At 54.6% G+C, this 23,083-nt stretch overlaps 1 protein-coding gene across 2 annotated transcripts in view; it reads left to right on the plus strand.

Annotated features, from left to right (window-relative positions):
* The first annotated feature begins 3,273 nt into the window (after window positions 1-3,273).
* The window catches only part of OTOP1 (otopetrin 1), a 30,090-nt gene continuing 10,280 nt past the window's right edge, over window positions 3,274-23,083 (plus strand). Inside the window, exons 1-3 of one of the 2 annotated variants that reach the window (XM_051829829.3) lie at window positions 3,274-4,014; window positions 16,439-16,575; window positions 22,826-22,884. In XM_051829829.3, the coding sequence (XP_051685789.3) occupies window positions 3,714-4,014; window positions 16,439-16,575; window positions 22,826-22,884 (497 nt within the window). In that variant the 5' untranslated portion in view covers window positions 3,274-3,713. The remainder of the gene's footprint in view (window positions 4,015-16,438; window positions 16,576-22,825; window positions 22,885-23,083) is intronic. The other variant, XM_089326828.1, reaches the window with a different exon arrangement.

The raw sequence follows: 23,083 nt of genomic DNA on the forward strand, positions 1-23,083 counted from the left end.
GCCACGGGCTCACGTGATCTGTTTGTGGCAGTGTTGCAGGATTTATCTCTGAAAATCAGTCCCTGCCCATTCAAGAACGCGGGCAAGTCTGACTCAGGTTGAGGAACTGTTTACCCTTCCTCGAGATTTGTCGGTTATATAGATCAAATCGTCTTTCTTTAGCAAAGCTTTTTAAAGGAATTTTTATTGAAAAAAGTACATAAGTATCATGTACAACAGATTTTGAAATATATATTGTGGAATGACTCGAGTTAATTAATGGACGCATTATTTCACAGACTTTAACATTATTATTCTGGTGAGAAAAATCTATCCTAGCAATCTTCAATACCATGAAAATGTCTGGTTAAGACTTGTCATTCACTATAGGTACCTTCTGTAATCTGCTGGCTTATGCCTCCACCATAACTGAAGTTTTGTGTCCTTACATCTCCAACTTGCAGTGGCTTGGCACACTTCTCACTCGGGTAAGGCCCAGCTTCCACAGAGAACTCGACTTCACCCTCCACTGTGGGGCCTCGGGATGGCGGGCTCTGCCATGGTCAGAGGGCTCCAGGGTTGCTATGGATGTGGGTGTCCAGGGAGAGGATTCCATAGGGGATTTTCATGGTCTGGATCTAAATGCACTCCCTGACCACAGCTTAGTCACACGGCCCCACCTAGATGCGGTGAGTGCCTGAAATTGGAGTCCCTGGCTGGGCAGCCACTGCCCAGTAACACCTCTCCAAGGTGGAGGGGAGCACCTGTTGGAGAGGCAGCTGAATTCCCCTCCCACACAGCCTCAGCTCTGTGCCCGACACTCAGCAGGTGCTCAGCGAATGGGAAAAGTGACTGAGGATTGCAAGCATTTTCCAAAGTGCTTTGTGAGTAGCAGCTCATTTTTGAACAAATGTGTAAGCGTGGTTCTTTCCAAGGACTTCATTTTACAGATGAGAAGCCCGAGACACACAGAGGGTTAGCGCAGTAGTAAGCGATGGATTCGCAGTCAAACCCTGCAGCCTAACTTTGGAACCTGCCCGCCCAGTCGCCACTGGACACTGCCTTTTCCCTCCGATTCATGTCGAATTGAGCTGATGTATGAAAAGCAGAGCATGGATGGGAAGATGCTTTGTAAAGCGGTCAAATGAAGGAGAAGCAGTTTGGTTTTTATGGGGCCTGGGACACTCATGGGATCCCTGCCATCTGCCAGGCATCGAGTTCTCTCTCCCGGCTTCTCGTGGCATTTGGCACGAACTGTGGGCTTCATTTTCCTGTCCCCAGGCCTGGCACATCCCGGGGACACAGGTGGTAGGTACTCAGCCTACGGTTCTCAATGGATTTTTAAAAGCCCAGATGCTGATGCCGGAGAGAAGAAGGAGCCACACAGAGTTCTGCCTTCAGGGACCTCATAATTGGAAAGAAAGTTTAAAAATGATTCCTGTGATGTGTGAGAAGTAAAGGGGATTGCAAGGGGGACAGAGCTTTTCCATGTTATTCACCCACCCCTCACCCATCTGTCTATCCATCCTTCAATCCCTCATCCCTCCATCCATCTCCCTCCCTCCCTCCATCCCCTACCCATCCCTCAATCCCCCATACATCCATCTCCCTCCATCCCCTACCCATCTCTGTATCCCCCATACATCCATCCCTCACCTACCTGCCAATCGATCCATCCATCCATCCATCCATCCATCCATCCAATCACTCATCCATCCATCCATCCATCCATCTATCCCTTCATCTATCTCTCTCCTCCATTCCTCCCTCCCTCCCTCCGTCCATCTACCCCTCATCCCTCCACTGAGCACACTGCTGCACACCTACACACGAGGCACCACTGCTCTGCATGCTGGAGAACTCACAGTGGGCAAGACAGACAAGATCCCCACGGTGCTTTGGGCTGCTGCGGGAGAGGCAGGCAGCAGATGTCGACACCATCTGGGCAGTGTGTGCCAGGCGAGGGGACAGGGCACTGAAGGGAAGGGGGGCGGCCATCAGCCCTGCAGCCTCCCGGGAGCCCGGGCAGAGCTGTGGGCCACACTCCTTTCTCTAAGTTCCCTGGATCTGGTCTCACCGCTGCCGGTCTCAGCCCTCCCAACCCGCCAGCTGCATCTCTCAGGTGTCACACAGCCTCCTCCCGGCCCCTCCCAGCCCTCCTCACCCCTTCCGGGCTCCTGTTCCGGGCCAGCACTCACAAGGTTCCTGTCTACCCGCGTGCCCGCCTGAAACTCAGCTCCACCAGGGCAGCGTCTTTTCACGGCTGAATCTCCAGCACCCAGAGTGGGTGCTGGCAGAGGATCCAGTGTGGAAAGAAGGGGGAGGAAGGGAGGAAGGGAGGAAGGGAGGAGGGAGGAGGGAGGAGGGAGGAGGGAGGAGGGAGGAGGGAGGAGGGAAGGGGAAGGGGAAGGGGAAGGGGACAGGGATGGGAAAGCAAAGCCCCGAGACTGACTCCCTCCAAGCCCAGGGCTCCCGGCCCCTCCTTGAGCACCCGTCGCCCCTTCGTGGGGGCCCAGCAAGGCCAACGTGTGGGTCTCTCCTTCAGAGACCGCCGCAGCCAAGCGTTAACCAGAAGGCGAGGGGGTCTCCAGGGGCGGCCTGGCGCTCCCAGGGCACTGTGCACCAGGACCGCCCTTGCCCTCCAGGGGGCTCCCGCTCCCCAGGCCCGCGCCACGCCCCGTGCATCGGAGGTCCCGGCCCCTGCCAGACCTGGGGACACTTTTTTGGAGAAGCCCCCCAGCCCCCTCTGAGCCGCACAGCAGCTGGACGGGATGGGGGTGGGGGTGGGGGGCGGTGGACACCGTGCCAGGCGGGCATCCTGGCGCTGTGAAAGGGGAGCCCGTGAGCTGGGGGCGGGAGGAAGCACTTGGGTCCCGGACACCACCGGCGACCCCGCTCCTCTGCCTCCCGGCAGCGGGTCCCCAGCTCCTTGCACTCAGGACTGAGGTCTGATTCCGCGTCTCACCGCGGACGCAGTGGCACACCAGACGGAGAGAGAGAGACCACACCTGGGATACCCCCTCGCTCTATTCCAGGGCTGGGCGCCCCCACCCCTAGCCAGACACTCCCAGGCATAGGCCCGCACAAAGAAACCCGATTTCAGAAACACACAGGGGCCAGGGCAAAACGACCGACGGGCACACACGACACACAGGGGCTCCCCCGGACACACGCGGGGGTCCCGGGGACAGTCCCGGAGAGCGCACGGCCCGGGGCCTGCCTGCCTGATCCTTGGCTCTGCCCCGGCCACGCCCCCGGGCAGCCCCTCAGGCAGCTGCAGGTGAACCCCTCGACTTCCTCCCCCTCCCTGCGGCAGCAGCGGGCTGGCGGGCCGCACCCCTGGCCACCCAGCGCTTCCGGGCGCCCGGGGCGTGGGCGCTGCGGCGGGCAGCGGGCGGCGGTGGGGGCCGAGGTGCAGGAGGGCGCGCGGGCGTCGGGTAGAGCTGGCTCCGGGGCTGGGGACGGGGAGCAGGGGTCGGTCCGCGTGGGTCCCGGAGTGGGCGGGGGGCTGCTGGTCCTCCTGGGATGAGGGAGGTGGGCGTGGGGTCTGCGCGGTGCTCGTGGATACCCAGGTCCCTAGCGGGGTGGATTCCTTCACCGAGGGCCAAAGGGCGCACAGGGGAGGACAGGTGTGGGAAGGCGTGGGAGACCGGGCCAGGCTGACTGAGGGCGTGGGGGCTCGGACGGGCTCCGGTGCGGCGGTCCCCAGGACGAGAGACGCCACGCTTTCGGAGATGCTGGCCGGCCAGCCTCGGGCCCCGGAGCGCGCGGTGGCGGTGCGCGCCAGCGTCCCGCAGAAGCTGGCCGAGGCGCTGAGCAGCCAGTACGGGCTCATGGTGTTCGTGGCGGGGCTGCTGCTGCTGCTGGCCTGGGCCGTGCACGCGTCGCGCGTGGGCAAGGGCGACCTGCTGGGCTTCCTGACGGCGCTCATGCTGCTGCAGCTGCTCTGGATGCTGTGGTACGTGGGCCGCAGCGCTGCGCAGCGCCGCCTCATCCGCCCCAAGGACGCGCACGCCGGCGCGCGCTGGCTCCGCGGTGAGTGGGGCGCCCCGCGGCCTCCCCCTTCCCGGCCTCCCTTCCCCTCCTTGTGCTTCTCAGCCGGGCTCCTGCCTGGCGCCTGCCCTGGAGCACGCGCCTGTCCACGCTCCGCCTAATGCCCGCAATGGCCCTACTGACCCCTTCCTTTATCCTGGAGCTCAAGGCTACCTAGTTCTGGCCCCAGGGGCCTCTTGTGTTCTCCCCTCCCCCACGGTTAGCTCTCTCCTGCTCGCACCCCCATCATTCACAAAAACTCTTTCCACGCCTTTGCCTATTCGGTTCCCTACTCCCGGAATGCCTTGTGCCCCTTCCCAGCGCCGTCTGCTTTCCAAGCCAGGGCCATGAGCCCCTCTTCTCCCCACTTCCTCCTTTCTCTCTCCCTCTGTCCCTCTTCTCTCTTTCTCTGCCTTCCTCTGTCCCCCATTCTTCCTCCTTCCAGGATGGCTCTGAGCACTGGCGCCTACATCTGTGGATGAGTGGTTGTGCCACTGCCTGAGCTGCGAAGCCCAGGGAAGCTTTGCTCGCCCCCCACTCCGTGGGTCTGATCACACCCCTCCACTTGCGCTCTGCCCTGGATGCCCAGGCCAGGGCTGCTCCTGGCAGCTCCAGCCTCCGGGGCAGCCCCGGGAGCTCCCAGAGCCACCTGAGGCTCGGGTATGGGGAAACAATGAATGGGTGGATGTGATTTGGGGCCCTGGGGCACAGAGGCACTTGCTAGTAGGGAAGGGAGCTGTCCCCTCCTGCAGGGGAGGGGCTGCTGCTCTGTGAGAGGAGACAGACCCCGCGCAGGTCAGAGGGAGGAGGCCAGAGTGAGGAGAGAAAGCCAGGGCACTGAGGGGCCACAGGCATTTCACACCAGGTTGTCTGGGCACAAGGCACCTCCCCACCCTGACCTGCAGGCGAACCTCCCTAAGAGTGGGGCTCTGCCCTCCTTGCACCTGAGTGACTTGTCACCTCCCTGCACCGAGCCCTAGTTCCTAGTAGCTGGGGATCCCACGCTGGGTAGGCTGCGATGGCTGTGGGCGCACCACGGTCCCTTCCCCAGTCTGGCCCAGGTGCCTCTTGCGGTCCGTGTGCCTGGCAGGAAGTACTCAGGCGCGTGGAAGCTCTCGCGAGGTTGGTGTTTATTTCTGCCTCGTACTGTGACAGAGAGGACTGTGTCCTGGTTGGTCTTGCCGTCGGGGAAACTGGACTCCATTCCAGGTGGCCCGAATTCCTGCTCTGAAAATGGTTGTTTTGGGGGAGGTTCGTGGTTTTATGGTTGTGGATGACAGCGATTCCTGTGCCATGGAAAACCAACACAGCCCCCACATGACGCACACACCCTTTCACCTCTGCTTCCCTGGAGTGGAAGCTCCTTGCCTTCACCCCTGCCTTGCTTCCTCCCTCCCTCCACCTTCCTCTCCTCCTCCCTCCTCACTCAACCCTCCTTTTCCCCTCCCCTCCCCACTTCCTCCTTTCTCTCTCCCTCCATCCCTCTTCTCTCTTTCTCTGCCTTCCTCTCTCCCCCATTCTTCCTCCTCTCTGACTTCCCTCCTTCCAGGATGGCTCTGAGCACTGGCCCCTACATCTGTGGATGAGTGGTTGTGCCACTGCCCAAGCTGGGAAGCCAGAGGGAGGAGCTGCATGGGGACACAGGAACAGCCTCCTCTTGTGCACGTGTCCCACTTGAGAGGTCTTAGACCTCGAGTAGGGACCGAATAAATGATGCAGAATAGAGCAAGCGCACAGTAGGTGTTCAGTAAGTGGTGGCATTGAGACGCTTGGCAGGTTGTCCCATATGAACGGCCATTTAGACAAGGCTGGGAACCATGGAGACCGGGCTGGCCTGGAAGCCTCAGCTGAGTGCCATTTTCTCATCAGTAGGAGTCCCAGTGACCTCTTGAGGAGGAGCTGGGAGATGAGAGGAAGCAGATGCCAACCAAGCCTGGCCCGTCACAACGGAAGCAAGAAGCAGTCAGGAGCGTGGGGAGCCCTCGGTGCCCAGGGTGGTGGCTTCGGCCCCGGGAGGAGTGTGTTCTCTTCCAGAACCTTAGCTGGAAAGAGAGACCTGGGTCCGGAAGTCGGCTCTGCCCTGGTGCTGGGGACAGAGCTGAGAAGTGGAATGTTCTGAGAAGGCGTCCCTTGGCGGACGTCTGGGCACCGAGGTTTTCCAGGGAAAGCCTTGGGGTGCGCTGTGGGCAGTGCGCTTGCCGCCCCCGGGCGTGTGAGAAAGTGAACGCTTTCTTTGGAACAAAGGCTAGTGTCCTTAAAGCACCGGCAGCAATGAGGGTCACTGATCCAGCACCTGTTTCCCAAACAAAGGGGTTGGTTTCTTCTACAAGAAATGGCAGCAGCCTCCCTGCCCCGTATGTGCAGTGAGGATGAAAACCCAGCCAGCGCCTTGCCCTGCCGTGAAGCGCCAGGTCCTGTTTCTTTTCTGTTTCTATTCTCCTTAAGAGACAGCGTGGTACACCGGGAGCCTTCCCTTTCTTCCTGTCCTGTCTCGGGCATAGAGACAGCTTCTGGGAGTGGCAACAATGAGTAATAGCTCCATTTGTTGAGTGCATTTTGAATGCTGAGTCCCATGTAAGCACCGTCCAGCTGTTTGTCATGGCGGTTCTGTTTTTGGGTGAATGAGTGTCCCAAACTTACTGCTTTCGTGAGTTCAGAGTCTCACATAGTGTTTTTTTTTTTTTCTGAAAACTGGACAAACCTTATCTACAACACGTTCTTTGTTCAGCATGGTAACTGCACACCATCCCTTGCAAATACAAGGAACCCGCAGTAAAGGGGCAGGCGTGAGCTGGCTATGGGCGCCCAGCCCAGGCTTTCAGGCTATGGAGACGAAGGCCAGCAGTGTGCCTGTGCCCCTGGGAGGAGGTAAAGGGGCTGAGTGTGTGTGTGTGGGGGGGGGGGTGCCATCAGGGATGGTGGCAGAGAGCAGTCGGGGGAGGATAGGAGTGAAACACAGCAGAGGAGCACAGGTAGCAAGGTTGGAGAACACAGAAGGTACTGGAACCCAGGGGCGCACAGTCTGACCCAGGAGGTTGCAAACCTGGCATATGTTTTGTTGTGTTTTAAGATTTGGTATTTGAGAGGCAGAATGAAAGAGAGTGGATGAGATGCTGAGAGAGAGAGAGAGAGCGCGCTACCTTCTGCTGGTTCTCTCCCTAAATGGCCACAACAGGCAGGGCTGGGCCAGATCTAAACTCCATCCAGGTCTCCCATGTGGGTGGCAGGGGTCCAAGTCCTTGGGCCTTTTTTCCACTGCTTCCCCAGGCACATTAGCAGGGAGCTGGATGGGAAGCAGATCGGCCAGGACCCGAACCAGCTCTCCAATATGGAATGCCAGCATCGCAAGCAGTGGCTTAACCTGCTGGGCACGATGCCGGCCCCAACCGCCAGTCTTCTTCCTGGCTCCGTGGATTTGCCTGTCCTGGGCGTTTCCTAGCCAGAGTTACAGCGTGTGGCATTTCAGGGCTGGCTTCTGTCGCTGTGCATCATGTTTTCCATGTCAGAGTTCTTGGGGTGTGTGTGTCAGCCCCCGGTTGGCTGGCCACACAGCCGAAAGGGCTGCAGGAGGAAGGGGAGCTCCCCACCCCTGGAAATATTCCGATGGAGTGAGGAGGGAACAGAAATGAGGACCTCGCTTTGGGGCAGGTGGTCCGGCCTTAGCAGGTGGCACACGAGGTCAAGCCCTGCCCTTCCCCTTGGTCTTTTATCTTCTCTGTGGGGCAGAGGGGTCTTTGACACTCATAGAAAGTAGTGGAGGAGGGGCTGGCGCTGTGGTATAGCAGGTAAAGCCACTGCCTGCTGTGCCGGCATCCCACATGGGTGCCGGTTTGAATCTGGCTGCTCTACTTCCAATCCAGCTCCCTGCTGATGGCCTGGGAAAACAGAGCAGGATGGCCCAAGTGCTTGGGTCCCTGAACCAGAGTGGGAGACCTGGAAGAAGCTCCTGGCTTCTGGCTTTGGATAGACCCAGCTCCAGCTGATATGGCCATTTGGGGAGTGAACTAACAGATGGAAGATCCTCCCCACCATCCCTCTGCCTCTGCCTCTCTTAACTCTGCTTCCAAATAAATAAATAAATCTTTAAAAAAAGTAGCAGAGGAGGGAGCCATGCCCCTGGCCTGGGAGAGCCTTGGTTCTGTTCTGCCTGTGCTGTGGGGCTCTGCCTCAGTCTCCCCATCTGTGAAATGGGGGCAATGCCACTGCCTGCCACCTGGGCTGTTTGTGAGAATCAGTGAGTTGGTTCCTTAGCAAGGGACGCATGGGAGTTCCCTAGAGACGAGGATTTGGGGGCTCAGGGAAGGGGTCCTGGAGGAAGGCTTTCCGTTCCTGCTGGAGTCTGGGGGTGGGTTCAGGCATGCTGGCCAGGTCTGTGTTCTGCAGGGCCCTACCCGGCAGGCTTCAGACCTTGGCGTCGTCTGGGGGTCACAGGGAGCCATGGAAGGTTTTGAAGGAAGAGAAGTGATTCTATTTGCATTTCAGAATGAGTTCTCTGTCTACAGGGAGGACCCTGGGTTTGAGAGGTCCCTGCAGGCTGGCTGTCAGTCAAACAAGGGGACCAGCGAGAGATGAGGGCTCAGACGCTTCCCTGCATTTTATTTATTTACTTTTACTTTGTTTTGAAGAGTTTATTTGTTTATTTGAAAGGCAGAGTTACAGAGAAAAAAGGAGAGGGAGAGAGGGAGGGAGGAAGAGAGGAAGAGGAAGAGGGAGAGGGAGGGAGGGAGGGAGAGAGAGAGAGAGAGAGAGAGAGAGAGAATACTTTCTACCCACTCGTTCACTCCCTAAATGGCCATAATGACCAGTGATGGGCTGTCAAAGCCTGGAACCTGGAGCCTCCTCTGGTCTCCCACGTGGGTGCAGGGGCCCAAGCACTTGGACCATTTTCCACTGCCTTCCCAGGCACATAGCAGGGAGCTGGATCAGAAGTGGAGCAGCCAGAACTCTAACCGGCAACGCGGGATGCCGGCTCTGCAGGCACCACAGCGCCAGCTCCTGCCCTGCATTTTAGAAACAATGCAAACAGCATGCAGGACATAGAGAGTCAAGTGGGGCAGTGACATCCAGAGAAGTTCAGGGGCAACCCCACCTGCAGGGGGCAACTCCCTTGGGGAAGGGGCAGGGCTCCCCACGGCCCCTCTGGGGCTGCCACGAGGAGGCTGTGTCTAGATGCGTGCATTTTCTTACAGATGCAGTGGTTCTGGCTAGGACTTCTGGTTTAACGGAAAACACAGTGTCAGGATTTCAGCACTGATGGGAGACAGTGGCTGTCCTTTCCGCGGCCCACTCAGGAGGGACATCGTGAGCAGATGCTGATTCAGCACTCCCTGAGAGGAAGTCTGACCGTATGAGGACAGTCTTGTCCCCCCGGCGCTGGGTGGGCCACTGCAGGACAGCAGTCACGTAGGGCATTCAGTCCGGAAGAGAGAAGGGTGCAGAGGCCACAGGGTAGAAAGCGGTGCAGTCTTGCACCTGTCAGTTCTGAGTTATCCTCTCAGCTGCCAAGAGTCACCTCCCCCAGGAGCCTTTCCGGATCCCTGCTGTGCAGGTGCAGCCTCTGGCTGTGTGTCATCGTGACTCCCTGTCCTTTTCTTCCTGGCGGGAGACTGCCTTATCCAGCTACTGCTTGCTGGGCCAGCCAGAGCACACGCTCCGGAAGGCAGACACCTTGTCTCAAGCACCTACCATTGTGCCTGAGCTCCTGGCGAGATGCCTGGCATGCAGCGAGTGCCAGTCGGTGTCTGCTCAATAATAGAATCAATGAACGCACGGATGAATGAATGAGTGGGTGATGGCGGAAGCTCCAGGGAAGAGGAGGGTGGTTCTGGGATGCCACCTGCAGCTCAGTTGAGGAAGACATTTGAATGGAAAGCACCAGGGCCATGGAAGGACACACCCTGAGAGACAGGGACCCTCTCAGCCTCGGCTGTCCAGGGGGAGGCCGGATGGCTGTGGTCATGCTTCAGTGGGGAGCATCTTTGCATGGGATGGAGGTGTGGGTTGACTTAGGTGGGGGTCCTCCCACCTATAGGTGCTGAAGAAGGACTTGGGAGCTGAGCACAGAGGAAGGGTCTTCCTCCTGCCAACACGAGGCAGGCACCCTGAGCAGTTTGGGGGTTACAGCAGTCTCCCTTATGCATGGGGGATGTGTTCCAAGACCTGCAGTGGAATCCCCAAATAGTACTGAGCATATATATATATATATATATATATATTTCAGTAGATATTAGGTACATATAATACACTAATAATATGTACACTTAAGTATATATATGAAAATGTTTTGCTTGCTTTTTAGGCACTGTATAACATTAGCAATGCTAAAATAGAACAATTACAACAAAAATTATAATGAAAGTTATGCAGGTGTAATCTCTCTCCACGTCCCTGCAGACACCTTGCTCTCCCTTTCTCCCCTCGTGGTGGTGTGAGGTGAGTGGTACAGGCACTCTGACATGGTGTTAGGCTACGACACGAGGTTACTGGAACATGGGCACTGTGACACAGCTACACTGCACTGATAACTAAGATGGCTGCTAGGAGGCTAGCAAGCAGGCGGTGGACAAGGACTAGGATGGTTCAGTTTGGGCAGGAGGGAGTGAGGTGGCACAAGATTTTATCACAATTTAAAACGTAGGAGTCATTTGTTTCTGGAATTCTCCATTCGTATTTGCAGACCAGGGTTAACTGAAATCGTGGAAATCAAAACCTTGCATAAGGCGAAGGACTGCTGGATTCTCAAGTCGTGTGGCTGATAAACTTTCTGATTGGTTCTGGTTCATTACGTTTTTCTTTCTGGTTGAATAGTGAGTTTATGGTGACAACAGCATCCCATTGATGGAACTCTAGCTGTGGTGTATTGTTCCGGGTGACTTCTACATAATGGCTTCTTTAATTTTCTCAGTATCCCGAGGGGATTTTTCTCATCCGCATTTTACAGACATGGGAACTCAGGCACAGGTAAGTTCAGTAACTGCCCAAGGTCATCAGGGAATCAGGATTTGAAGCTGGGCTGCTGGTCCATCCTCATCATCACTGGTCCATCTTTTACATCTGGCTGTCTTGTAGCATGGGACTGATTTTTGTCAATGTTCCATGGCATCCAGAATTGTATACTCTCTTCCTGAAGCATGCGAGGTTGTACACACACACACTACTCTTATGTGTATATATATGTGTATGGAAAATCAGGTTTATTGATTTTGTGTCTTATTTTTAGCAGTAAGCATGCTAGCCAACTTTTTTTTTAAGATTTATTTTATTTGAAGGACAGAGTTACAGAGAGAGGTAGAGCCAGAGACAGAGAGGTCTTCCATTCCATTGGTTCACTCCCCAAATGGCCACAATGGCCAGAGCTGAGCTGATCCAAAGCCAGGAGCCAGGAGCTTCTTCTGGATCTCCCACACAGTTGCAGGGGCCCAAGCACTTGGGCCATCTTCTACTGCTTTCCCAGGCCATAGCAGAGAGCTGGATTGGAAGAGGAGCAGCTGGGACTCAAACCAGCACCCATATGGGATGCTGGTGCTGCAGGCTGGGGCTTTAACCCACTGCACCAAAAGCGCTAGCCCTGCTAGCCAACTTTTTAAAAAAGATTTGTTTATTTGAGAGAGAGAGAGTTATAGAAAGAGAGGGAGAGACAGAGAGAGAGGTCTTCCATCCACTGGTTCACTCCCCAGATGGCCACAAAGGCCAGAGCTGAGCTGATCCGAAGCCAGGAGCCAGGAGCTTCTTCTCACACAGTTGCAGCGGCCCAAGCACTTGGGCCATCTTCTGCTGCTTTCCCAGGCCGTAGCAGAGAGCTGGTTCAGAAGTAGAGGAGCCAGGACTCGAACCAGTGCCCATATGGGATGGCAGCACTGCAGGCAGCGGCTTTACCTGCTACACCACAGCATCGGCCCCACTAACAAACTTTCATTTCTTTATAAAACCCGGGCCTCAGGTATTTTTGATGCAGCAGTAGAAAGGCGCAGGAGGACAGAGCCTCTCCAGTTCACGGTTGTGAGGTTGAAGCCCTGGCAGAGCACGGCCTGGGCGATAGCGTTTTCTGAGCAGGTTCTCTGCTCGGCTCTCACCCGGGAGTGTGCACTCCCACCTTCAGCTTCCGCCCTCTCCCTGCTCCACTTGGCACACCCTCATGCTCTTTGTGTGTTTGTTGTTTATTTCCTGTCACCCTCACTAGCACGTTGAGCTCCCAAAGGCAGCCACTGTATTGTAGCCACTGGGCAGTGCCTGGCCGGAAGCAGGGGTTCAACAAACAGCGGCTGATAGAATTACATCGCGAGCGTCCGCATGCACCTGTACTCTGTCTCTCGCCCTGCGTGCGGGCAGCATCCGAGCTGGGAACAGAGCTGGAGCTGCAGCCTTTCCTTACCGTGCGTCCTCGTTGACTCTGTCACTGTCTTCCGTTTTTCCGGGATGCACACGGAAGGTCTGGGGCCAGCTCACCCCTTTGTGTTTTGTGCACACACCTCAATTCGGGGATGTGCCACAATGTAGCAGAGAAGCCGAAAGAGAACCAGCTGACAACCCTCCGTTCATTTTTTTGTTTGTTTGTTTGTTTGTTTGTTTGTTTTTTGACAGGCAGAGTGGACAGTGAGAGAGAGAGACAGAGAGAAAGGTCTTCCTTTTGCCGTTGGTTCACCCTCCAGTGGCCGCGGCGGCCGGCGCACCGCGCTGATCCGATGGTAGGAGCCAGGTACTTATCCTGGTCTCCCATGGGGTGCAGGGCCCAAGCACTTGGGCCATCCTCCACTGCACTCCCGGGACACAGCAGAGAGCTGGCCTGGAAGAGGGACAACCGGGACAGAATCTGGTGCCCCAACCGGGACTAGAACCCGGTGTGCCGGCGCCGCAGGCGGAGGATTAGCCTAGTGAGCTGCGGCGCCGGCCTCATTTTTTTTTTTTTTTTAAGAATTATTTACTCGAAATGCAGAGTTACCGAGATAGAAGGAGAGAGAGTGAGAGAGAGAGAGAGAGTGAGAGAGAGAGAGAGAGACCCTCCATCCACTGGTCACTCCCCAAATGGCTGCAGTGGCCAGCACTGGGCCAGGCTGCAGCCAGGAGCCAGGACTTCCGTCTGGATCTCCCCTGTGCTTGAAGGGGCCCAACTACTTGGGCTCTCTTCTGCTGCTTTCCCAGGCGCATTAGCAGGGGGCTGGATCAGAAGTGGAGCAGCTGCACTAGAACCCGTGCCCACATGGGATGTTGGTGCCCCAGGTGGTGGCTTAACCTGCTATGCCCCAGCGCCAGCCCCCAAACAACCCACTCTTAGGAGAACTAACTGGGGTCTGGGAGAACTACATTAATCCCTTCCGTTGGCTCCACCCCCTAGAACTTCCACCACCTCAACATCCCTGCGCTGGGGACCAAGCTTCCAGCACGTGAACATTTGGGGGACACACACAGATCACCACAATCCACAGCAGCAGGACCGCTCAGGGTATCTGAGGCAGACATAGACGGGTGATGGACTGTAGGAGCGGGAGGAGCCATTCATGGCAGAGCCCCTGAAGTGTCACCCCGAGAGAGGCTCCAGACCAGTGGCTCCAGGCTCCCAGACCACTCGCAGCGGTGCCTTGACTCCGGGAGCTTGGTAGAGACGCACAGTCTGGGTCCCAGCCTGACCTCCTGTATCAGCCGCTCTGGGGGTGGAGCCAGCAATCTGGGTTTTCTCGAGTCTTGCCGGGAGTTCTGGTGCAAGTTAAGACAGGAGAACGGCCGCTGTGGACCGTCCTCATTTAACGCCCCGGGATACTGAAGCCTGGAGCAGGACGCGACCTGGCAGAATTCACACTTTGCACGGCCGCACGGCCAGGACTGGCGCCCCGGTCCTGTGGCCTCAGGCCTGGGTTCTTGCTGCTCATCCTGCTGTTGCCTCGTGCAATCAGAATGAGCCCATTCCGAGCACTGGGCTGGATTTCCAGCACCACACAGTGGCTGCCTCCCTGGCTTTCTTTCCCGCAGTGTCCCTCGGAGCTGTTTCTACAAGGCGTGCACGCAGGGTGGGGCCAGGCGACTGTATCTGCCGTCCCTGCAGGTCTCCGGCAGGGCTGGCACAGTGTCGCCGGCTGCTCTTCTCTGAGCTCAGGTCTTCACGCGTGGCACTCATGGTCCAGGGTCCTCCTGGGTGTGGGGGGTGGGGAACACGTGAGGGGCAACCGGTGTTGGCTCGGGAACTTGGACCCTGACAATTCCCCGCGATCACGCGCTTCCCTCACCGGTGTGTTCATTGGGCACAGTGGCTTCCCGTCCCTTCCCAGTGTTTTCCTCATGTGCATATATTTGTGTGTATTTCTTTTGGTCAAAGCTGTGCTGATTGCAACAAAGACCTTGCCTAGCGAGGACCTTTCCGGATCACCCCCGGAGATGCTGCACCTGTCAGATTCTTTAAAGAGGAATGCTCCATTTGAGGCGAGGTTTAGCTTACAGAGGTTGTCCGCACAGGACAGTGCCTGTGCACCTGTGTGCCTGCACCTTTGTTCTTTGCAGAGCTGTTTTTTTTTTAAACTTTTATTTAATAAATATAAATTTCCAAAGTACAGCTTATGGATTACAATGCCCCCCCCCCCGCCCCCAGCAGAGCTGGGTTTTAGGATCAGAGAACAGAGGGTTTGAGTAGAACAGTGCCACTTAGATGGATGCATTTTTGCAAAAGGCCCCAAGGGCTTTCTGTCGACCCCAGACCCCTTTGGTGAATGTTGTCAGCCCTCTCCACCCGCAGGATTCGAGCAAGTGCTGATGGAAAAGCCTGGAAGAAAGCCACTGGTCTGTACTCAGCACGGCAGGCTCCCTCCTTGTCGGTATTCCCTAAATAACACAGTACAGCAGCTTCTACGCTGCCTTACATCTGCAAACAACCTAAGTCATGATCCGCAGTACGGGGCAGGATGTGCACAGGTCCCACTTCATGTAAGGGACGCGAACACCTGTGGATCTGGGCACCCACGAGAGGCCCTGGAACCAATCCCACACAGATAGCAAGGGACAGGTGCAGAGGGCATTTGTCACACCCTCACCTATGCCTGGGGCGGGTACAGTGATGAACGGGACACAATACCTGCTTTCTGGATTCAGCTTATCAGCCCAATGGTGCCATTACTTGTATTAAAATACTTATTTTTTACTTGCTGCAATAGGTATGTGAAATGTAAAATTTACCATAACCGTTTTCAAGTAGCATTAGGCACATTGACATTTGTGGTCTCTCACAATTCCTTTTGCAAGATGCAGACTTGTTCCTGTTCCATCCGTAACTCCTCAGTCGCCTCCCCCAACCCCAGGCAGCCACCATCCTACTCTGTCTCTGAACGTGGCCACTCGGGGGCTTCCTGTAGCGTTGGGCTGTTTGCCTCGGCCTTACTTCACTTAGTGTAGCGTCACTGATGCTGTTGCACACGTCAGCGTTTCCTTTCTTTTCAAAGCCTGTCCCATTGTACGTGTTTTCCACATTCTGTTTATCCACTCAGCAGGCACTGGGCTGCTTCCGCCTTCGGGCTGCTGTGAATGCTGTTTCGGTATGGACACGGGTGTGGACACGGGTGTGTCAAGAGCCTTTTGTGCACCTGCTTTCAGCTCTTTCGGGTGTATACCCAGAATTCCTGGCTCACGAGGCATTTGCGGTTTTCCTGCGTCTAGAGGCTCCTCCCAATGGCCGTCCACAACAGGTGCAGCATTTTGCCTTCCCAGCACTGGTTGCACAGGGGTTCAGATTTTCGGCACCCTGGCCAGCACTTGTCATTTTGTTTCTTTTTGTTGCTGTTTCTGTAGTAGCCATCCTAGTGGGAGTGAGGTGGCGCCTCACAGCTTTGATTTTCCTTCCCCTAAAAATTGGTGATGTTGGGCATTTTTATATCTTCTTTGAAGAAATGTCTATCCACGTCCTTTGCCCATTCTTAACAAAGCTGGTTTTTCTTTGTTTCTGTTGTCGAATCATGGAAGTGCTTTCATATTGTGGCTATGAGTGACTTCACAGATATAGAATCTGTCAATATTTTCTGCCTTTCTATGGTTGCCTTTTAACTATGTTGATAGCGTCCTGTGATGCACAAAGTTTCTCATTTTAATGTAGTTCACCTATTTTTACTTTTGGTGTTTGTTCTTTTGTCATAGCCAAATCATCATTGCCAAGTCCAATGTCACAAAGATTTTCTTCTAAGAGTTTTCTACTTTTTGCTTGATATTTAGGTCTTTGGCTCATTTTGAGATAATATCACATATGGTCTCAGGAAAGAGCTCAACTTTAACATTTTGCATGTAGATATCCAGTTTTCTCAGCACCATTCATTAAGAAAACTTTTATTCTCATTGATTGGTCTTGGTATCCTTGTCAACAATCTGTTGGCCAGTATGTGAGTGTTTACTGTAATTTACTTGGAAAAGACACGAGTGCATATTAACACGCATGTGTGTATCCCTCCCCCAAATTTAGGCAGTATCACCTTGTTTGCAGTCATTACAGTCATCCTGGGATGCCTTAAAATTGGGTACTTCGTTGGATTTTCTGAATGCTTGTCAGCCACTGAAGGAGTTTTCCCTGTCACGCACGCAGTGCACACCCTCCTGCAGGTAAGTCCCTGGGGTTTGGTTGTGCTGTGCCCCTGGGAAGTGTATCCCAGGATTCCTGAAACCCACATCACTAAGAAGTCTGGCAGGACTGCTGCTTGGGATGCCTGTGTCCCACACCAGACTGCCTGGTTTGAGTCCCGGCTACTCCCCTTCTGATCCGGGTTGCTGCTAATCTCACCATGGAGCCAGCAGGTGATGGCCCAAGGATTTGGGTCCCTGACACCTGGATTGAGTTCCAGGCTCCTGGCTTCAGTCTAGTTCAGTCCCGGCCATTGCAGGCATTTGTGGAGTGAACCAGTGGGTGGAAGATCTCTCTGTCTGTCTCTCCATTTCTCTGCCTTTCAAATAAAATGAACGTGAATGAATAAATAAGACATTTGGCAGGTGCAGGCAGTGTGAGCTGCTGTAGACTTGCTCAGTGAGCCCCAAGGTGCACCTGAACCCATCTCTGAGCCTCAGTGCTTTGGCTGCTTCTACTGTAGGGCGGGGCTTGGACATTTTTGTGAGAATCCTATGGGGCAGGAAATCCTGCCAAGCCAGAGCCCACCAGAAAAGGTCTGGCGGGGGAGATCTTATTTTCTGGGAATAGTCCTAACAGTTTTATGAAGATTCACATAGAATACAACTCCCCCATATTATTGTACAATTCAGTGGTTTGGTGTACTTTTAAAGTTGTGTGACCTTCACCACGATCCTTTTTAGAACATTTTTATCACCCTCAAAAGAAGCCTTGTGCCAGGGGGCCGGCGCCGTGGCTCATTTGGTTAATCCTCTGCCTGTGGCGCTGGCATCCCATATGGGTGCCAGTTCTAGTCCTGGCTGCTCCTCTTCCAGTCCAGCTCTCTTCTGTGGCCCGGGAAGGCAGTGGAGGATGGCCCAAGTGCTTGGGCCCCTACACCCACATGGAAGACCAGAAGGAAGCTCCTGGCTCTGGATCGGCGTAGCTCTGGCCGTTGCGGCCACTTGGGGAGTGAACCAACGGAAGGAAGACCTTTCTCTCTCTCTCTCTCTCACTGTCTAACTCTACCTGTCAAAAAAAAAAAAAAAAAAAAAAAAAGAGAGAGAAGCCTTGTGCCAGGACAACCACCCCTCAGGTCCCTAAAACACTTTTTCATTAGCTCCATGTGGATTAAAATCTTTTAGAAATATATGAGGTTCTTTTTCTTCACATTGGTGGGCTTGGTGTGGCTCAGAAGAGTGGATTTTCACAGATGTAGTTTAAATGTATAGCTTAGAGTCAGAAAGATCTCATGAAAATAATTCTGGGTGGGCTTTCAGTGTGGGTTCATCCTTGGCTCCATCCCTGGTCATGGCTATGAGAGTTAAGGCCACTGCCATGGCCAACTTTCCAGCATGCAAAGTATTTTTCATTGGTATCTGTGTAGCCCCTTTAGCAACTCCATGAGAACAGGTGTGGGATTGTCACCATTGTTTTTTTCTTTACCTGTTTTTTTTTTTTTTTGAGATTTATTTGTCTGACAGTCAGAGTTACTTACAGAGAGAGAGGAAGGACACACACACACACACACAGAGAGATCTTCCATCCTTTGGTTCACTCCCTATATGTTTTTTTTTTTTTTTTTTTTTTTGACAGGCAGAGTGGACAGTGAGAGAGAGAGACAGAGAGAAAGGTCTTCCTTTTGCCGTTGGTTCACCCTCCAATGGCCGCCGTGGCTGGCACGCTGCGGCCGGCGCACCGCGCTGATCCGATGGCAGGAGCCAGGAGCCAGGTGCTTTTCCTGGTCTCCCATGGGGTGCAGGGCCCAAGCACTTGGGCCATCCTCCACTGCACTCCCTGGCCACAGCAGAGGGCTGGCCTGGAAGAAGGGCAACTGGGACAGAATCCGGCGCCCCGACCGGGACTAGAACCCGGTGTGCCGGCGCCGCTAGGCGGAGGATTAGCCTAGTGAGCCGCGGCGCCGGCCTCACTCCCTATATGGCTGCAGCAGGCAGGGCTGGACCAGGCTTAAGCCAGGAGCCAGAAACTTCATCCAGGTCTCCTCTATGGGTGGCAGGGGCCCAAGTGCTTGGGCCATTGTCTGCTGCTTTCCCAGGTACATGAGCAGGGAGCTGGATCCTAAGTGGAGGAGCCAGGACTCAAACTTGTGTCCTTATGGGATGCTGGCATTGCATGGGGGCAGCTTAACCCACTGTGCCATACACTGGCCCTGCCACCTCTTCTTTCTTATCGAGTACATTTGAGGTGTAAAACAGGATACTTGGATCTAGAGACACATAAGGAAGTGATCACTGCAGTCAAGCAAATTAAAGGTCCGTCGTCTCACGCAGGTACCTTTCTTTCCTGTTTTGGTGGTAAGAGCACTTAAGATCTAGTCTCTCAGTACCGGAGGCAGGCCGACTACCCACCATGCTTGTGCTGTGTGTCAGATCTCGCTAGGCCTTCTGATCTGCACTGTGTGCCTGCAACTCTGCCCCCATCACACTTTCCATCCCTTCCCCGCGAGCCACCCCTCTGCCCTCTGTACCTGTGTCTTAATGTTTATTTTCGTTTGTTAGCTTACACACATGAATGGGTTCATGCATGGTGCCCGTCTTCTTGTTTCTGGGCGATTTCCCTTTGCATAGGATCTCCGGGTTTGTCCATGGTTGCTGCCAAGGGCAGGATCCGCCCGAGGGCAGAAGCTGGAGGTCGGAGGACACGCCTGAGCTTCTCAAAGTCACCGCCCAGAGCCCCTGATTATTCCTCCTCAGGAAAATAGTGCTGGGACAGCGGGGACTTGCTCTTTCTGGGTCCAGCGATGCCATTCTAACAACTCCGTCTTCAACAGTTCCAAGGGGTCTGCAGGTGTACACGCAGCTGACTCACCAGATGGTTCCGGTGAGCCCTAGGCTGCTGTTCCTTGGGATCAAATGCCTTCTCCAGCGGTGAAGCTCTCTGCTGCGAGGGGCCCAGGGAGCTCAAATGCACTGCAGCTCGGGGGGGGGGGGGCTCGAGAGGGGCCTCCTAGCGGGGCCGTCTTGCACTTAAAGCTGTGACGCATTGAGTCCCCCAAGTTCACAGCTGAAACCCAAGCCCTCACTGGCTCAGCACATGTAAGGTCATGTGACAGTGCCCTTCTGAGATGAGGACGCCAGGACGGAGACAGAGAGGGATGACATCCATTTATAAACAAGTAGAAAGTCTTCAGAAGGCACTGACACCTTGAACTTGGGCTCCCAGCCTCCAGGACTGTGAGAGGATAGATTTCTGTTATCCAAACCACCCAGTGCCAGCAAACCAACACAGGGAGGGTCAAGTGCCCGCTCGGTTCCGGGGAGCCGTATCCCTCGGTGATGTCCTTACAGTGACGCCAGCGACCAGGGGAGAAGAGTTTTATTCATTCACTCCACGCCTAAGGCTGGGGCAGACGCTGCTGTTGGTACTGGGGATCCAGGGCGGAGCTGCCTAGTGGCTGTCCACCTGCCAGGGGCCAGAGAGTCCCTGAGCGAAAAGGGCAGCACAGGGGGTACGTGGCCAGCTTGGGTCTATGGGGGAGCATCCCAGAGCTGGTGGGGGCGAGGGGAGAGCATGGGGTGGTGGGGTGTCTTTGGGACATCAGAAGAGGATGTCCTTGGTGGTGGCATCTTGCCCTGGGATGGGGTTGGGGTAGATGTGTGGCTGCAGAGCTGAGCTGGGCTTGGGGCACTGGCACACACCGGAGCCCCCGTTTGGTCAGCCCCTAGCTTGGCCTGACACTGCGATTTCAGGCAAATTACTTAACATTTCTGGGTCTCTCGCGTCTCATCTATGAGGTGCAGAATGGAAAAGATATTTTTTAAAAATGGAGTATTTAAACATTTTAGTTATTTATGAGAGTGAGAACAAGAGTGAGCCACCTGGCTTACTTTCCCAATGCCTACAATGGCCAGGGCTGGGCTGGAGCTGGAGTTGGGAGCTAGGAACTTGATGCAGGTGTCCCACGTGGGTGGCAGGAGCTCAGCCAGGTGTGCCCTCACCCGTGCCTGCCAGGTCTACACCAGCTGGAAGCTGGAGTCAGGAGCTGGAGTGGGGAATTGAACCCACTGCCATATGGAATGCAGGCTTCTTAACTGTGGGGCCAAACCCCCGTCCTGTTGGTAAACACACAATGTAAAGTTGTCATCTGAGCCGTTTTACGTGTACAGTGTACAGGCTTTGTTGTGCAACCAATCCCCACAAATTCTTCACCTTGCAAGACCGAAACTCTGCCCAGTCAACCACAGCTCTGCATTTCCCTCTGTCCCACCCTCTGGCAACCACCATGCTGCTTGCTGTCACTACGAACTTGACCCAGGTGTCTCATACACGTGGAATCATGCAGAACCATCCTTCTCCGATTGACTTGGGTCACAAGGTTTGATGTCCAAGCTTCATAGCTGTGTGAGAATTCCCTTCCTTTTCAAGGCTGGGCACTGTTCCCCTGCAGGTGCACACCACCTCTGTCCATCTGCTCATCCGTCAGTGGGCACGGGGGTCTCTGCCACTTCCTGCCTCTGGGGAACGGTGCTGCGGTGAGCAGGGTGCCCAGCATCTAACCTGCTTGTGGTTGTTTTGGGTGCATACCCAGAAGTGGTATTGCACATGGTAATTCTAACACACATGCACACACACGCACACATACAGTATAACACGGCTGAAGAAAAGTGGGAGGGGAGAAAAATACACCTTTTAGTGGAAACCGGCATTTTTTTGGTCCTTTCTGTATTCCCCCTATTCTTGTCGATGTTTTACACAGAAGATGCAGGATTTTCTATTCCAAGTTTTTTATTTAAAGAATCCTAAACCTTTTGTGCTGCTGTATAGTCTGTATAAAAAGCACCATTACACGGCTGCCTAATTTACAACTCATGGGTAAATACTAATTTCCTTGACTGTTCTACTGTTGGGCTGAACATCACTGTTTGCAAGGGTCACTGCTGTCTGCTTTTTAAAAAAATTTATTTATTTGAAAAGGTAGAGTTGCAGAGAGAGGGAGAGACATAGATAGATAGAGGTCTTCCATCTGCTGGTTCACTCCCCACATGGCTGCACTGGCCAGGGCCGGGCCAAGCTAAAGCCAGGAGCCAGGAGCCAGGAGCCAGGAGCTTCATCCAGGTCTCCCATGTGGGTGGCAGGGGCCCAGACATTTGGGTCATCTTTTGCTGCTTTCCCCAGGCCATTTTTTTTTAATTGTGGAAGGTTTCTGGGAGAGTTATGCCCTAAAAGTCTCTCCTGGGCAAGATAGTAAATATTAGGCAAAACAACATGGAGATGGTAATATGTGTGCCTTGCTTTGTCTGGTTTGCTTTTTCTAACTCATGTGCAGAATAAAGGTTAAATAGGACACGCTTGTAAAGCTTCCAGAGGCATTCGGCAATGCGGGACGCTCAGTCCGCGTTCTTGTCCAAAACAAAATCCGGAAAGTTTCTGAAGCTCCAGTGTCGCCTGGCGCACAGAGGCGCTCGGCAGAGTCGGCGGCCGAGCTGACGGTGCAGGACGTCACAGGCACCAGGTCCTGTTCGCGCATCAGCTCATTTCACTGCTCCCAGAGCCCTCCCTGGGGAGGCGCCTGTACCACCCCCAGCTCACAGACAGCAGAGCAGAAGCAGACAGGCTCCGACTTCTCCATCGCCTTACGGAGCCAGGGTTTGCACACGGACCTGGCACCAGCGTCTGTGCCCTCCACCCCTTCCCTGTGTGGCTGCTCGTGACCATTGGCCAGGGGTCTGGGAACACGCCCAAGGATCTCCGAATGTTCACAGAGAAATGGAATCTCAAGATAATGTGCATTTTCTGTGATTTTTCTGGGGCTCCCTCTGACACAATAGAGTGAAAGAAAAGATCAGACAGAATTAATTCTATTCTGCATTTAAAGCAATCAACATTTGGCTTAATTTATCCATGAATAGTCTTTGGATGCATATATGACATAAACAGGTCACAGGGTTTCATGCCAGGCAGGCTATCACCCCCACACCCGATCCTGTAGCAGACATCCTCAATCGATCACAGCACCCCATCCTTCAGCAGACCTCCTCAATCAATCACAGCACTGCTTCCTTCGGAACAGGGAGAACTCTCTGTTTCTCACCATCTGCTTCTGGATCGCGGCCCAGTGGGGAGGGGCAGTGCTGCCCAGGGTGAGGACAGCCAACCACTTGCTTCTCAGTGGAGTCACTGAGGTCCCAGTGTTTCCCTTCACTTTCAAGTTTTATAGCTTCTCAAGTGTGCAGGTGCAATGCTGGGCTTCCCACTGATGCACGTTTCTTTTCTTCCTTTATTTCTGTCTAGGTCTATTTTCTCTGGGGGCATGCAAAGGATATTATCCAGTCTTTCAAAACACTGGAAAGGTAAAACACTGGGGACGGTGGCTTTCTGTGTCGAATCTGGAGTTTGTTTGAACACACAAAGTGCACCACTGCCATGCTGCTTGAGTTATAAAACCTGAGCCCCTCCAATCCTCAAAGATGTCACTCGTGCCAGGGAGACCTCCCGCTCTCAGCCCCTTCCTGGAGAAAGCCAGGGAAGCACGATGGGGCAGGCTGGAAG

This window comes from Oryctolagus cuniculus, chromosome 2 (assembly GCF_051225735.1).
Source record: "Oryctolagus cuniculus isolate XC-2025 breed Fujian yellow rabbit chromosome 2, ASM5122573v1, whole genome shotgun sequence".
NCBI lineage: Eukaryota > Metazoa > Chordata > Mammalia > Lagomorpha > Leporidae > Oryctolagus > Oryctolagus cuniculus.